General features: G+C 45.2%; 1 protein-coding gene across 1 annotated transcript in view; it reads right to left on the bottom strand.

The window, feature by feature from the left end:
* Window positions 1–283: 283 nt before the first annotated feature.
* Window positions 284–17953, bottom strand: part of LOC112071196 (protein Shroom3-like) — a 36683-nt gene continuing 19013 nt past the window's right edge. Inside the window, 9 exon segments of the mRNA XM_070439298.1 lie at window positions 284–2751; window positions 7839–8062; window positions 8065–8103; window positions 8106–8118; window positions 9511–9585; window positions 14803–14881; window positions 16094–16501; window positions 16704–17272; window positions 17515–17755. Of these exon segments, the coding sequence (XP_070295399.1) occupies window positions 2170–2751; window positions 7839–8062; window positions 8065–8103; window positions 8106–8118; window positions 9511–9585; window positions 14803–14881; window positions 16094–16501; window positions 16704–17272; window positions 17515–17755 (2230 nt within the window). The 3' untranslated portion in view covers window positions 284–2169.

Consider the following 17953-nt stretch of genomic DNA (forward strand, 5'->3'; position numbering starts at 1 on the left):
CTATAGAAGGAGACAACTGATCTGGGACCAGTCTATAGAAAGAGACAACTGATCTGGGACCAGGCTATAGGAGGAGACAACAGATCTGGGACCAGGATATAGGAGGAGACAACAGATCTGGGACCAGGCTATAGAAGGAGACAACAGATCTGGGACCAGGCAAACATTTTCCTTCAGGGACAATAAAGTTGATCTCATCTCATCAATAACATGCTAAGATACAATATGGCTGACGAGTCGAGACGTTATAGAATAGATAGTCAAAGTAAAATTGTCACAAAGGCTCTTTAAAAATATATTTATTTTGTAAACGAGGATCTGTTTTCTAATCGGCCTCCCCCTCCTACGTGTCATAAAGAAAGATTAATACATGGAATTTGATTACAGCAACTGTCAAATCTGTTAAGTGATGTCACAGAAAACACTATGGAGATAAATATGGATGGCACCATTATTGTTGAAAATATTTACGAATATGTGCCTGATACAGTATATTCATGAATATGTGCCTGATTAGGATAAATTAGGATAATCTGTAAATGTTTAAAAGGTGTTTCTCAAAAGGATACAACAATATCAATTGGCATAGTACATTTTTGGGGGGGAGGTGAAACAAGCAAGTCACACAGGAGTCGTCAGACGATGTTTAAATAGTAGGCATGTCACACGTGAACTGACAGTACCATCCTTCTCTATTTTTTTACCCAGATATCCTACGAAGTGATACCACGGCCCGTGAGATAGCTCCACCCACAGTATGCATGTACTCACTGGGCAACAACATTCCTAAGTAACATCTATCTACTTCCTAGAAGCCTCGTCATCATGAAGCACGTCGCCGTGTATCAGAGGAAGACCATGTGACCAGAGGTCAGTTAGAACACCCACTGTAAACTTGCCTCATTCCATCATAATTCTTTCAGTTGAAAAAATATATAAAATGTTTTTTTTCCCACCATCTACATATTAAAAAGCACAGCCACTTACATAATACATACCATTTATTTTTAATAATATAAATAATTATTGCATTTGCTGTCAATGTCATGGTAGCTTTTTTTTTCTCATTAGCTATCATTTCTGAGTCTGAAATATAAGTATTTGAAGTAAAAAAAAAAAAAAAAATTGCCTTAGATTGTGGCTACATATTCATGTGTGTCAGAGCGTGCTATTGTGTTGCTGAAGAAAACAGGCCTATTTCAGGTCTGGTTCCTCCTGACCAATAGGAACAGAATGAGAAATACAAGTCATTCTAGTTCTGTGATTCTGACCAATCAGTAGTTAATCTGCCAAAACAAAGTTCTCAGCTGTAGTGATGTGTAAAGGCAGTAGTAATATTTCAACTGATACATATATATACATACATATATATATATATACGGTGAATAAAATGTCTTGACAGGCAGTTGTACATCCACTACCGTTACACTCAAAACTGTCAATCTGTTCGTATGAATTACACTAGGCACTTCAACCGTGTATTGAATCGACCAAAGAGTGGCGCAGTCGCAACAGAGATATGTGAAGAAGCTGGAGGAACAGAGAAGGCAGAAATATGATAAGAGGCACAAGAACATATCCATCATGGTCACTTCTCATAGTCTGTCTGTCTGTACGCAACAAGGGGACAGACAGGTGACATCCTTCACATGAAGTCCCTTTCTCTACGGTTCATCTCTATATGGGGAGAGGGATTCTGTCTCTTCTTCATCTGTTGTATGTAGTGTCGTTCACCAGTCATATAGGGTTGTATGTCGTCTCATTCACCAGTCATATAGGGTTGTATGTCRTCTCATTCACCCGTCATATAGTGTTGTATGTAGTCTCATTCACCAGTCATATAGTGTTGTATGTAGTCTCATTCACCAGTCATATAGGGTTGTATGTCGTCTCATTCACCAGTCATATAGTGTTGTATGTCGTCTCATTCACCCGTCATATAGTGTTGTATGTAGTCTCATTCACCAGTCATATAGTATTGTATGTAGTCTCATTCACCAGTCATATAGTGTTGTATGTAGTCTCATTCACCAGTCATATAGTGTTGTATGTAGTCTTCACCAGTCATATAGTGTTGTATGTAGTCTTCACCCATTGCGCCAGAGACACAGCTGCTGTATCGTGTTCCCTGGTAGTGACCGGGACTGTTATTGTTGGCGTTTACAGGGGTCACAGTGATGTTACAGTGGTGGAGCGGACAGTATGGGTAGGACCAAGGTTAGGGCTGGGATCCCTGAGGCCTAACCCTGGGTTGGAGGAGCAGCAGAGTTGGGCCTGGTGGTCCCCAGGAGAGATACTCTCTATCAGCCTGTCGAGCTGCTCGTCTCCCTGCTTGATGAGCTCGTCCAGGTGTCTCTGTCGGATCAGGAGGGCAGGCTTCATACAGACGTAATGCTGGTAGTCTCTTAGCTGCGGCCCGGTCAGGTACCCACCCAGGATGTCCAGGACCACACGCTCCCGACGATCCAGATTCTCCTTCAGCTCCCTGGCATCCTCGTGCTGGCTACACAGCTGGTGGCGCTTCTGCTGTAAGGACTCCTGAGTTAACAGAGATATATAGATTATTAAAGACATCCTGGTGCTTTCTGCTGTAAGGACTCCTGAGTTAACAGAGATATATAGATTATTAAAGACATCCTGGGGAGATAGAGGATTCATACTATACTGAACAGAAATATAAACGCAACATGTAAAATGTTGGTTCCATGTTTCATGAGCTGAAATAAAAGATCCCAGAAATGTTCCATACACACAAAAAGCTTATTTCTCTCAAATGTTGTGCACAAATTTGTTTCCATCCCTGTTAGTGAACATTTCTCCTTTGCCAAGATAATCCATTCACCTGACAGGTGTGGCATATCAAGAAGCTGATTAAACAGCATGATCATTACGCAGGTGCACCTTGTGCTGGGGACAATACAAGGCCACGCTAAAATGTGCAGTTTAGTCACACAACACAATGCCACAGATGTCTCAAGTTTTGAGAGAGCGTGCAATTTACATGCTGACTGCAGGAATGTCCGCCAGAGCTGTTGCCAGATAATTGAATATTCATTTCTCTACCATAAGCCGCCTCCAACGTAGTTTTAGAGAACACGTGTAACCACGCCAACCCAGAACCTCCACATCCGGATTCTTCACCTGCGGGAACGTCTGAGACCAGCCACACGGACAGGTGATGAAATTGAGGAGTATTTCTGTCTGTAATAAAGCCCTTTTGTGGGGGAAAACTAATTCTGACTGGCTGGGCCTGGCTCCCTAGTGGCTGTGGCTGGCTCCCCAGTGGCTGTGGCTGTGCCTGGCTCCCCAGTGGCTGGGCCTTGCTCCCCAGTGGATGGGCCTGGCTCACCAGTGGATGGGCCTGGCTCCCCAGTGGCTGGGCCTGGCTCCCCAGTGACTGGGCCTGGCTCCCCACTGGCTGGGCCTGGCTCCCTAGTGGCTGGGCCTGGCTCCCCAGTGACTGGGCCTGGCTCCCCAGTGACTGGGCCTGGCTCCCCAGTGGCTGGGCCTGGCTCCCTAGTGGCTGGGCCTGGCTCCCCAGTGAGTGGACCCATGCCCTCCCAAGCCTATCCATGGCTGCGCCCGTGTCCATTCATGTTTATTTATTTTAATTGATTGATTGATTCTCTTATATGAACTGTAACTCAGTAAAATCATTGATATTGTTGCATGTTGTGTTTATATTTTTGTTCAGTATATTATTGATAAAGGATTTATAGATTATTAAAGGCATCCTGGTGCTGAAAACACTGGGTGGCGTCCTTACTTTTTAGCCATTGAAAATGTCTGTGTTAATCATCTCAACTAACAGTGGACCTAATTGGTTCCAACATTTTAAATAGACCTCAAGGGCAATACCATTCACAACTAGGTGTTTTGCCTTTATTCATGTTATCCAATGCCCTTTATTCATGTTATCCAATGCCCTTTATTCATGTTATCCAATGCCCTTTATTCATGTTATCCAATGCCCTTATTCCATGTTATCCAATGCCCTTTTATTTCATGTTATCCAATGCCCTTTATTCATGTTATCCAATGCCCTTTATTCATGTTATCCAATGCCCTTTTATTTAATGTTATCAATGCCCTTTATTTAATGCTATCCAATGCCCTTTATTCATGTTACTCAATGCCCTTTATTCATGTTATCAATGCCCTTTAATTTAAGCTATTCCAATGCCCTTTATTCATGTTATCCAATGCCCTTTATTCATGTTATCCAATCCCTTATTCTGTTTCAATGCCTTTATTCATGTTATCCATGCCTTTATTCATGTTATCCAATGCCCTTTATTCATGTTATCCAATGCCCTTTATTCATGTTATCCAATGCCCTTTATTCATGTTATCACATGCCCTTTATTCATGTTATCCAATGCCCTTTATTCAATGTTATCCAATGCCCTTTATTCATGTTATCCAATGCCCTTTATTCATGTTATCCCAATGCCCTTATTCATGTTATCCAATGCCCTTTATTCATGTTATCCAATGCCTTTATTCATGTTATCCAATGCCCTTTATTCATGTATCCAATGCCCTTTATTCATGTTATCCAATGCCTTTATTCATGTTATCCAATGCCCTTTTTCATGTTATCCAATGCCCTTTTATTCATGTTATCCAATGCCCTTATTCATGTTATCCAATGCCATTTATTCAATGTTATCCAATGCCCTTTTTCATGTTATCCAATGCCCTTTATTCACGTTATCCAATGCCCTTTATTCATGTTATCCAATGCCCTTTATTCATGTTATCCAATGCCCTTTATTCCCCTGATTCATATTCAATAGCTGTGTTTCTTGGAACATTGCCATATCAATATGGTTTCTTGGTAGGATATCGAGACAGCTGCAACGTTTAATAGACCAATTTAGGCCTTTCACATTCCAAGAATAGCTAGCGTTGCCATTGTATCACTTTATATCAGAGGTGTGCCTGTTATCACACTCGTATCTGCCCTCTCATTGGCTAGAATGGTCCCACCAGATCTTGCCTGCCGACTGCCTTCCATTTTTTTAAGACATTTATTTTAATTGTTAGAACGGCCACTAGAGTATCTGGCCAATATAATGAATAATCTGTGGTAACCTAGACGCGACTCACATGATTTGGAGTAATGTGTAGCCAGATCATTGAGCCAGACCCAGTGGGTTTCCGCTAGCTTCCACAGCCACAAAGTCAGATTTCACAGCCGCAAAGTCAGATTCTACAGTCACAAAGTCAGATTCCACAGCCACAAAGTCAGATTCCACAGCCGCAAAGTCAGATTCCACAGCCACAAAGTCAGATTCCACAGCCACAAAGTCAGATTCCACAGCCACAAAGTCAGATTCCACAGCCGCAAAGTCAGATTCCACAGCCACAAAGTCAGATTCCACAGCCGCAAAGTAAAAATGTGCTAAAAATAATAATTTAAGGTTAGGGTTAGACATAAGGTTTACAGTGTGGATAAATTTAGGGTTAAGTTTAGTATTAAAATTACATTTTAATAAGATACATTGTAGAAATGGGCGGGGTTTAGTCATAATTCTGACTTTGTGACGACCAGACTAGTGATAGGGCGCCTCAAGTATACGTTGACATTGAGCCATCTGCCATTTGAGGACAGCTCATTTGAACGACTGGACTACCAGAACCAGACCCTTAAAAGGTACATCTTTGCGAAAGGTAAGCAGGAGTAGGTACATTTCTCTGGCTTTATCAAATACCTGTGTGGTAACTAACGTTATTTGGTTGTCACTACAGCTGTTTTAAATGCCAAAATTAGCTTTGCATCTCAAGCCTTTTTCGCTGTGTACCGGAGCCAATAGGCTACTTTCTGACTAGCTAAAACACGTTCGGTTGGACTTCATTGTGAGACTGAGTGGCTAGCTATAACTTGTTACCAACCATATGTTATTCTCACCAATACTTTATTATGTGCTGCTGTAATGTGTGCAACCCATTTTTATGAAAACTGCTTCACTTTCCTCCATTTTGGAGTCTTGTCAGTTGTCTGCTTTCAACTTTTGTCTTCTCAGTCTGGGAACATGTTTGTTGTATTTGAACATGGTATGTCATTTATTCTAAATTGTAGAAATGTTTTGATGTCAAACGTGACAAATTCATAATATCTATCTGTTGTCAACAGACTGTTTACTTTCTGGCATGATGTTTTCCTCGTGGGGTTTATCAGCCCTCTGACCCCAGTTATCTGTGTGTGGAGCCCCATCTGGTGGACAAAAGCAGTACTGCACCAGCGGACTTAAACGAGGACCGCTTGTGAGCATAAATAGGACGTGAAAGAGGTTCTTGTGAGCTGGAAGCACCTTCCCTGATAGAACCTGCTCAATCTTCTCTGTCGAGGAAGGGGGGCTAAAGGGAGAGTTTTGCCAAATAAGGAATAAGTGGGAGGCGGGACAATGAGCAAGAACACACCCCTTAAAATGTAAACAATGCATAACTAAGTAGCCATGTGCTATGTTGTCCTTACACAGTCCTAGGAACTGTTAATTGCAAAATACATTTAGATTAAGCTGTAAATTACTAAATACAATTTTATTAAGCTTGAACCCCGGCATGGCTGCTTACAGTATATTGTATACATAGTTTTCATTATGGAGTCCAATAGATGACTAAATTAGTACATTTTAAATTGTGATAGAAACCTCTACACAAATGTAAATAATTAAACTATTCAATAAAGTCTGTATACACAGTCCTAGCTTGAACCCCCACTATGGCTGCATACAGCGTCATTGTGGGGGTTCGATTAATCTGGCCTGGGCATCCGATTCCATCCGAGAGTGTCCATGATGTCACATATCCTTAACACTCAGCATCCAAGCAAAGGAGCCAGCCACAGGCTGATAGATGGGACTGAAACAAGGGAGCTAGCCTCAGGCTGATAGATGGGACTGAAACAAAGGAGCCAGCCTCAGGCTGATAGATGGGACTGAAACAAAGGAGCCAGCCTCAGGCTGATAGATGGGACTGAAACACGGAGCCAGCCTCAGGCTGATAGATGGACTGAAACAAAGGAGCCAGCCTCAGGCTGATAGATGGGACTGAACAAAGAGAGCCGCCCACAGGCTGATAGATGGGACTGAAACAAAGGACCAGCCTCAGGCTGATAGATGGGACTGAAACAAAGAAGCCAGCCTCAGGCTGATAGATGGGACTGAAAAACAAAGGAGCAGCCTCAGGCTGATAGATTGGGACTGAAACAACAGGAGCCAGCCTCAGGCTGATAGATGGGACTGAAACAAAGGAGCCAGCCTCAGGCTGATAGATGGGACTGAAACAAAGAAGCCAGCCACAGGCTGATAGATGGGACTGAAAACAAAGGAGCCTAGCCTCAGGCTGATAGATGGGACTGAAACAAAGAAGCCAGCCTCAGGCTGATAGATGGGACTGAAAAAGGAGCCAGCCTCAGGCTGATAGATGGGACTGAAACAAAGGAGCCAAGCCTCAGGCTGATAGATGGGACTGAAACAAAGAAGCCAGCACAGGCTGATAGATGGGACTGAAACAAAGGAGCTTAGCCTCAGGCTGATACTGAGGTTCAACATGTGATAAAACAAAGACTCCTGAGATGTTATGAAAGGTAAGTTGCAGTGTTCAGCTTAGTTTATTTCCTGCTCTGTGCTGCAGAGAGAGAACACTCTTTACACAGCAACTTCGATACAGTTACGACCGGAAGTGACTTTTATTGTAGCAGGTTATTAGAGAAATTCGGTTAAGGTTTAAGAAAAGGGTTAGGGAAAATGCTCTCCTAACCTGCTACAGAATATTACTTCCGGTCGTAGCTGAAAAGAATGTGCCCCGTGTTGTAGATGTTTATATCTCACCCCTCTCCTGCGCTGTCTCTGTCTCTGCCTCTCTCTGTCCAGGGCATAGAGAGCGTTATGGACCCGGGCCGCCGGCCACCACAGAGACATCAACAAGTTGACTATCTTATCCAGGTCCCCGATGAACATCCTGTACTTCTCCTTCTCGTTGGGCTTACAGCGCTCCTGGACCAGGCTCTCCATGTGGCCCCCTAGGGCCCGGAACCTCCTCTGCTCCCTACCAGACTTCTCTCCTCTCGGAGTGAGGCAACGCTAAGGGTCAGAGCTGGACTAGCTCCACCTAGTGGATGGGAGGAGAGGCGAAGTTAGCACTGACAATGTATATGTATGGTCGATTGTTAGCATAATAGTCTCTGATTGGTCTACCTCTCCTCTTCCCGAGATACGTACATCTCCTGAATGGTCTACTCTCCTCTTTTACCCAGGATACGTACATCTCCTGAATGGTCTACCTCTCCTCTTTACCCAGAGATACGTACATCTCCTGAATGGTCTACTCTCCTCTTTACCCAGAGATACGTACATCTCCTGAATGGTCTACCCCCCTCTTTACCCGAGATACGTACATCTCCTGAATGGTCTACCTCTCCTCTTTACCAGGATACGTACTCTCCTGAATGGTCTACTCTCCCTTTACCCAGAGATACGCACATCTCCTGAATGGTCTACTCTCCCTCTTTACCCAGAGATATGTACATCTCCTGAATGGTCTACTCTCCTCTTTACCCAGAGATTAGGTACATCTCCTGAATGGTCTACCTCTCCTCTTTACCCAGAGATACGTACATCTCCTGAATGGTCTACCTCCCCTCTTTACCCAGAGATACGCACATCTCCTGAATGGTCTACCTCTCCTCTTTACCCAGAGATACGCACATCTCCTGAATGGTCTACCTCCTCCTCTTTACCCAGAGATACGTACATCTCCTGATGGTCTCCCTCTCCTCTTTACCCAGAGATACGCCACATCTCCTGAATGGTCTACCTCTCCTCTTTACCCAGAGATATGTACATCTCCTGAATGGTCTACCTCTCCTCTTTACCCAGAGATACGTACATCTCCTGAATGGTCTACCTCTCCTCTTTACCCAGAGATACGTACATCTCCTGAATGGTCTACCTCTCCACTTTACCCAGAGATACGTACATCTCCTGAATGGTCTACCTCTCCTCTTTACCCAGAGATACGTACATCTCCTGAATGGTCTACCTCTCCCTCTTTACCAGAGATACGTACATCTGAATGGTCCTACCTCTCCTCTTTACCAGAGATACGTCAATCTCCTGATGGTCTACTCTCCACTTTACCCGAGATACGTACATCTGAATGGTCTACCTCTGCTCTTTACCCAGAGATACGTACATCTGAATGGTCTACCTCTCCTCTTTACCCGAATACGTACATATCTGATGGTCTACTCTCCTCTTACCAGAGATACGTACATCTTCCGAATGGTCTACTCTCCTCTTTACCCAGAGATACGTACATCTCCTGAATGGTCTACCTCTCCTCTTTACCCAGAAGATAACGTACATCTCCTGAATGGTCTAATCATGAGGACCGTAGGTTGGATGGGCATTTTTTTCGTCTTCAATGTTCCTTTTAATTGAGATGGATGTTATATCAGTCAGTTAATTTAAAGATGAATGTCTTAAGTATTAAAGTTCAGACCTTTTCTAGATTGAGGTCTGCTTCCTCCTCATCCAGTTTGTGTTCCTCTTCCCTCCTCTGTTTTCTTGCAGCAGACTAGGTCCTGTAGAACAGACGCCATCTTGACTTCTACAAGAAAAGAGACAAGAGAGTGAGCAGTAGTTGACATTACTACCACGTGAATACACTGACACATTAGACCCTGAACTCCCGACTGACATATACTGCAGAATAAGCAGGAAACAGTAAGAAGTACGCCAATAAACAGTATGCAATAAACAACAAGCAGTACACTTACAAGCAGTAGACAATAACCAACAAGCAGTAACTTACAAGCAGTAGACAATAAGCAACAAGCAGTACACTTACAAGCAGTAGACAATAAGCAACAGCAGTACACTTACAAGCGTAGACATAAGCAACACGCAGTACCTTACAACATTAGACAATAACAACAAGCAGTACACTTACAGCAGTACGCTTACAAAGCAGTAGCAATAAGCAACACGTACACTTCCAGCAGTAGACAATAAGCAACAAGCAGTACACTTACAAGCAGTGAGCAATAAGCAGTGAGCAGTGAGCAAACAAGCAGTGAGCAATAAGCAGTGAGCAACAAGCAGTGAGCACAAGCAGTGAGCAACAGCAGTGAGTAGTAACGCTTCAATCACACCGACAGCGTCATTACATTTTGGTACACCAGAATTACATTTATTTCCAATTAAATGTTTGCCTTGTAGCATTGCGTTGCAATAGTACGCAACAAGCAGCATGCAGTATCAACAAGCAGCATGCAGTACTCAACAAGCAGCATGCAGTACTCAAACAGAGCAGCTGCAGTACTCAACAAGCACAATGCAGTACTCAAATAAGCAGCATGCAGTACTCAACAAGCAGCATGCAGTAAGCAGCAAACAAGCAGCATGCAGTACTCAATAGCGCATGCAGTATTCAACAAGCAGCATGCAGTACTCAACAAGCAGCATGCAGTACTCAATAAGCAGCTTGCAGTACTCAATAAGCAGCAGCGTACTCAACAAGCAGCATGCAGTAGCAGCAACAAGCAGCATGCAGTATCAATAAGCAGCATGCAGCATGCAGTACTCAACAGCAGCATGCAGTACTCAACAAGCAGCATGCAGTAAGCAGCAACAAGCAGCATGCAGTACTCAATAAGCAGCATGCAGTATCAACAAGCGCATGCAGTACTCACAGCAGCGCATGCAGTACTCAACAAGCAGCATGCAGTACTCAAAAGCCGATAGCATGCAGTACTCAAACAAGCAGCATGCAGTACTCACAAGCAGCATGCAGTACTCAACAAGCAGCATGCCAGTACTCAATAAGCAGCATGCAGTACTCAACAAGCAGCATGCAGTACTCAACAAGCAGCATGCAGTACTCAAGCAGCATGCAGTCAGCAGCATGCAGCATCAGTACTCAACAAGCAGCATGCGTACTCAACAAGCACATGCAGTACTCAACAAGCACAGCAGTACTCAATAAGCAGCATGCAGTACTCAACAACAGCAGGCGGTACTCAACAAGCAGCAGGCGGTACTCAACAAGCAGCAGGCGGTACTCAACAAGCAGCAGGCGGTTACTCACAAGCAGCAGGCGGTACTCAACAAGCAGCATGCAGTAACTCAACAAGCAGCATGCAGTACTCAACAAGCAGCATGCAGTACACAGTAGCAGTATCAACAAGCAGTGCAGTACTCAACAAGCAGCATGCAGTACTCAACAAGCAGCAGCAGTCTAACAAGCAGCAGCAGTACTCAACAAGCAGCAGGCAGTACTCAACAAGCAGCATGCAGTACTCAACAAGCAGGAAGCACTAGTCTGTTGAATAGTGTGTGAGATGCAAAACAATTATTATGGTATTTCAGGTGTGTGTGTTATTTGGTTGAAACTCACTCAAGCGCGTACATGCAGGTACAACACACACACACACACACACACACACACACACACACACACACACACACACACACCACACCACCCTGCTATAAGGAATAAGCTCTGACTGGTTTGGCTTCAGACTGGCCTATTTTGCAGGACAGACACAGACAGGCAGAAAGAGCATGTTAGAAAAGAAGAACATTCCACCGTAATCGGGTCAAACTTAAATCAACTGATCCTCCTCAGAGAATAGAACGGTTGGAACTGTGACACCACGGAACCTACTGTGACACCACGGAACCTACTGTGACACCACGGAACCTACTGTGACACCACGGAACCTACTGTGACACCACGGAACCTACTGTGACACCACGGAACCTACTGTGACACCACGGAACCTACTGTGACACCACGGAACCTACTTTAATATAATACATTTAATATTGAAACATGGATTTTGATACAAGTTCACAACATGTCTTCCATACATTCATTTCCTAACCTAACTGAGAATGTCAAGAATATCATTGTGCATCTGTTTCTTTGTAAACAATAATTGCCTTTCTGGCCAAATAATAGTAGTATTGTATTTAATACATATTAGTAATGGATCTGAGACTTCTTTACCACAGAAAAAGGAAGGACATTTTGTTCTTCGACCTTCAATATTAAACCATGTCAGTAGAGGGCAGTGTTGCCACTCTTTAACCAAGCCAGACTCCATGTACGTTACATGTGTCAGTAGAGGGCAGTGTTGCCACTCTTTAACCAAGCCGACTCACTGTACGTTACATGTGTCAGTAGAGGCCAGTGGTGCCACTCTTTAACCAAGCCAGACTCACTGTACGCTACATGTGTCAGTAGAGGCCAGTGGTGCCATCTTTAACCAAGTCAGACTCACTGTACGTTACATGTGTCAGTAGAGGCCAGTGGTGCACTCTTTAACCAAGTCAGACTCACTGTACGTTACATGTGTCAGTAGAGGCCAGTGGTGCCACTCTTTAACCAAGCCAGACTCACTGTACGTTACATGTGTCAGTAGAGGCCAGTGGTGCCACTCTTTAACCAAGCCAGAACTCACTGTACGTTACATGTGTCAGTATAGGCAGTGTGCCACTCTTTACCAAGCCAGACTCACTGTACGTTACATGTGTCAGTAGAGGCCAGTGGTGTTCAGCTTCCACAGACCCAGTCTGTATGACATGATCTGAAACGTGGTCTGACTCCAACATGGGGAGAGAGTTCTACACTACAGACAGGATCTCAGCAGTTCTCAGCGTCACTGTTATCCTGTATGTTGGAACTCTCCCTCTCTCCAAAACAATATGTTCATGATAAAAAAACAAACAGGTTCACTTTAAAAGACGCATCGTTCACCTAGAAAATCATGTGAGATATGATATCCTTTCCCTTGTTCATGACCAGAGAGTATTGTGGGGTGATAGGCCCTATAATATATAGGCATTGATTGGAGCTCAATGTTCAATTAAAATCTCGATGAAAATGTGCAAATCAATTTGGGAGGTACACAACACACTCTCCCGTCTCTTGTCATGAGCCATCCGTCCGTTACTGAGATCCAAAGTTGACATTTAATTTTTCTTAGAGTGTTTTACACTTGTTTAATGACTTTGTATTTCACAGGTGTTTCTCAGCAGTATTTGCATCAGGAGTTACAAAATTGCTCTTGACAATCCACAGGGTTATGCATGTTTTCTTCTGTTAAATCCCAATGCTACCAACACCTGATTCTACTACTGTTCATCAAGGCCTCAGCTGTTCATCAAGACCTCAGCTGTTCATCAAGGCCTCAGCTGTTCATCAAGACCTCCGCTGTTCATCAAGACTCCGCTGTTCATCAAGACCTCAGCTGTTCATCAAGGCCTCAGCCGTTCATCGAGACCTCAGCCGTTCTCGAGACCCCCTCAGCCCGTTCATCGAGACCTCAGCCGTTCATCGAGACCTCAGCCGTTCATCGAGACCCTCAGCCGTTTCATCGAGACCTCAGCCGTTCATACGAGACCTCAGCCGTTCATCGAGACCTCAGCCGTTCACAGTCAGCGAGACCTCAGCCGTTCATCGAGACCTCAGCCGTTCAAATGACGAGACCTCAGCCGTTACGAGACCGTCAGCCGTTCATCGAGACCTCAGCCGTTCATCGAGACCTCAGCCGTTCATCAAGACCTCAGCTGTTCATCAAGACCTCAGCCGTTCATCAAGACCTCAGCTGTTCGAGACCATGAATAGTAGAATCAGGTGTGGTAGAACTGGGCTTTTAAAAAAAGCCTGTATAAACCTGTATCTTGTCAAGAGCAATTGTGGCCATCCCTGAATTGTATTTATAAAGTTGTCTACATCTGATAAATGTACATTTGGTTGTAAATGTTATATTTAGTGATAACTCACCTTTTACCAAGGTTTTCCAGCACCCAGCGTTGACCTACTACAGTAGCTATGTTGGTCTTGTACTTCAGACTATACTGAACAAAAATATAAACGCAACATGTAAAATGTTGGTCCCATGTTTCCTGAGCTGAAATAAAAGATACCAGAAATGTTCCATACACACAAAAAGCTTATTTCTCTCAAATTTGGTGCACAAATTTGTTTAAATCCTTGTTAGTGAGCATTTTTCCTTTGCCAAGATAATACATCCACCTGACAGGTGTGGCATATCAAGAAGCTCATTAAACAGCATGATCATTACACAGGTGCACCTGGGGACAATTTTACATTTTTACATTTACATTTTTAGTCATTTAGCAGACGCTCTTATCCAGAGCGACTTACAGTAGAGTGCATACATTTTATTACATTTTTACATACTGAGACAAGGATATCCCTACCGGCCAAACCCTCCCTAACCCGGTCGACGCTATGCCAATTGTGCGTCGCCCCACGGACCTCCCGGTTGCGGCCGGCTGCGACAGAGCCTGGGCGTGAACCCAGAGACTCTGGTGGCGCAGCTAGCACTGCGATGCAGTGCCCTAGACCACTGCGCCACCCGGGAGATTGGGTAAAAGGCCACTCCAAAATGTGCAGTTTTGTCACACAACACAATGCCACAGATGTCTCAAGTTTTGAGGGAGCGTTCAACTGGCATGCTGCCTCGAGCAATGTCCACCAGAGCTGTTGCCAGATAATTGAATGTTAATTTCTCTACCTTAAGCCACCTCCAACATCGTTTTAGAGAATTTTGAAGTACGTCCAATCGTCCTCACACCCACAGACCACATGTAACCATGCCAGCTCATGACCTCCACATCCGGCTTCTACACCTGCGGGACCGTTTGAGACCAGCCACCCCGGACAGGTGATGAAACTGTGGGTTTGCACAACTGAAGAATTTCTGCACAAACTGTCAGAAACCGTCTCAGGGAGGCTCCTCTATGTGCTCGTTGTCCTCACCAGGGTCTTGACCTGACTGCAGTTCGGCGTCGTAACCGATTTCAGTTGGCAAATGCTCACCTTCATGCCCACTGGCACCCTGGAGAAGTGTGCTCTTCACGGATGAATCCCGGTTTCAACTGTACCGGGCAGATGGTAGACGTGTGGGCGAGCAGTTTGCTGATGTCAACGTTGTGAACAGAGTACTCCATGGTGGTGGGGTTATGGTATGGGGCAGGCATAAGCTACAGACAACGAACACAATTGCATTTTATCGATGGCAAATATTCAATGCTCAGCGATACCGTGACGAGATCCTGAGGCCCATTGTCGTGCCATTCATCTGCCGACATCACCTTATGTTTCAGCATGATCATGCACGGCCCCATGTCTCAAGGATCTGTACACAATTCCTGGAAGCTGAAAATGTCCAAGTTCTTCCATGGCCTGCATATTCACCAGATATGTCACCCCACTGAGCATGTTTGGGATGCCCTGGATTGACGTGTATGACAGCGTGTTCCAGTTCCCACCAATATCCAGCAACTTCACACAGCCATTGAAGAGGATTGGGATAACATTACACAATTTATTTATATTTTGTGAAGAATCCAATACTTTAACTTGTATGTGGTATAAATCACATTATTGTGGAAGCACCTCCTCTATGAGCATGAATCAGGCTGTTTGAGAAGGTTTGAATCCTAAGGAACCTACATACACAGTGAAGTACAATACCAACATAGCTACTGTAGTAGGTCAACGCTGGGTGCTGGAAAACCTTGGTAGAGCATGGGTGCAGTAGGCATTGTGGTGCTCATGTGAATTTCCTTTATTTTTCAGCTTCAGACCAATGCCTATACTCACTTAAAACTTCGTTTTTTTGTTTTGAATAGTATAATCATTAAGCCTCACATCACATAAAAACACCAGCCTAAAGGAAACTTGCTTACTTAGCTGCTCTTACTGTATGTAATCTAATTTCACAACTTAGACTAATGATCTATTCTGAAACCCTAAGAGTTGTTTTGTGACGTCAAGCAATAAACTGAGCCATAATGTAATCAGACTCAACAAAGGCCCTCTGTTATAGCATACCTGTTGTTAATGAACCCTGATCATATAGTCTAGCCTATCATTAAGTTACATAACAGGAATAAAACACACATACACACACACACACACCAAGCACATGCACACACAAACACACACGTACACATACTTCCTTAGTCCCTCTGGATAACCAGACCTCACCCCACCTCTCTCCTCCTCCCCTCCCGTCCCCTCTTCCCTTGTCTCCTCCCCCTCTCACCTGTCCTCCAGCCAGGTGCTGCTCCTACGGCGTTGCCACGGCAACCTCCCTCCCCCAGCGGGGAAGATCTCTTCCATCAGGTCCATAGTGCTGGTCCGTCCGCCCCCGGGCCAGGTGTCCAGCATCGGGCTCAGGGTCTTATCCCCCCGGGACACCAGCTGTCTGACCAGGGCTTCCACCCTCAGCTCCCCAGCAGACCTCTCCCTCCTGGCCAGGAGATGGTACTCTAACCCCAGGCTTTCCTTACCGCTAGGCCCCTGCTGGGGATCTGGGATACTGCTGCTGGGGTCGATGGGGGTCTGGTGGGTCGGGGTCTCAGGCTGGGGGATAGAGGGGGGGACTGTCTGAGGGGAAGGGGAGGAGATAGATGGTCTTCTCTCTGGACACACAGCCTCCACGAACTCACAGCTGCATGGACAGAAACAGACGGTACACATGGCAGTAATGATGAGACAATTTTCTAAAAGATTGAACATTTCAACATTGTTGCATTATATCAGGTGTTATGTTGATCTTGTCAGTGTCTCTTTGTCTATGCACATTAGAATAGTGGAAAAAAACGTTGTTATATTGTGCAGTAGTAATGTGTGGCGGTGACAGCATGTTGTACCTGTTGAAGTGCTGTAGCTCAGGATGATGCTCCTCTCTGTCTGGGGGTGAGCAGGAGGGGAGGAGGAGAAGGGGAGGAGGAGGAGGGAAGTCCTCTGTGATGTCCGTCTCCCTGATGGGGAGCGGGGGAGGAGGAGGGGAGGGAGGGGCCAGCTCCTGGAGGAACACCTCGTCATAGTCCTGTAAGGAGACTATTGGAGGGACTACCTGTGTGGGCGGGGCTATGTGTAAGGGCGGGGTCTCCTGCAGGTTGGACTCTGAGATGCGGAGGGAGAGCAGGGGGTGTGGTCTGGAAGAGGTTTTAGGAGGAGGTGGGGTTGGAGAGGTCTTAGGTAGGATGGTCTTTGGTACGGTAGCCGGACTCTCTATGGGGAAGTCTTTCAGGGTCTCCTCTGAAGTGCTGGTGTCTGATGAGGCCAGTCTGGTCCTGGTCTGCAGATTCTGGTTCTGGTTCTGATGTGCTGTGGGGCTCTGCCTGGTCTCTGGGGACATGGCTCTGGGAGCCTCAACCTGCGACAGGCAGGGGAAGGCGATGGCATCCAGGTTTCCCTGGCCTAACCTCTCACTGACCTGAATAAATTCATGAATACTTCATTATCCCTGAGGGGAAATGTGTCTGGTAACAACATAGGCCTTCCTGACATCTAGAATACATCACAAGCCAAACTCTATTTTGGCCAGGTCATTACTGTCAAAGAGAATGTGTTCTCAATTATTTACCTGGTTAAATAAAGGCAACACAAAAACTTAGATACAAAATGCATCACAGGACATTCAGTCGGACAGACAGCCAGACAGACAGATAGACATACCTGCCAGTCAAGGCTAGTGCTGGGGCTGGTGCCTGGGGAGGAGAAGGGGCAGGGTAGACCTACAGAGGCAGCCAGGCCGGATGTACTAAGGGCCCGCTGACGATCGGGGTTCCTCTGCCTCTCTCTCCTCATCACAGGGGTGTTGCTTTGGGAAGGACCCTGATTCAGCAGGTAGTGGGTGGCCACATACTGGGACTGGGAGGCTGAGACGGGACGCTTTGAACGCTGCTTGTCCATGGACCTGGAAAGAAATTAACACACACACACACACACACACACACAAGACTGTTGAGTATGAGCTTCTACCCTTCTTTCCAATCACATCCATCCCTGGCATGCCATTTTTCATCCATGTTTGCCAGGGGGTTTTCCCTACTAAATGCCAGGAATTCTGCACCAACCAGGACAATCCTGCTCTAAAATAGCAGCGAACAGAACA

The sequence above is a fragment of the Salvelinus sp. IW2-2015 genome, unplaced genomic scaffold (genome assembly GCF_002910315.2).
Source record: "Salvelinus sp. IW2-2015 unplaced genomic scaffold, ASM291031v2 Un_scaffold1545, whole genome shotgun sequence".
Classification (NCBI taxonomy): Eukaryota; Metazoa; Chordata; class Actinopteri; order Salmoniformes; family Salmonidae; genus Salvelinus; species Salvelinus sp. IW2-2015.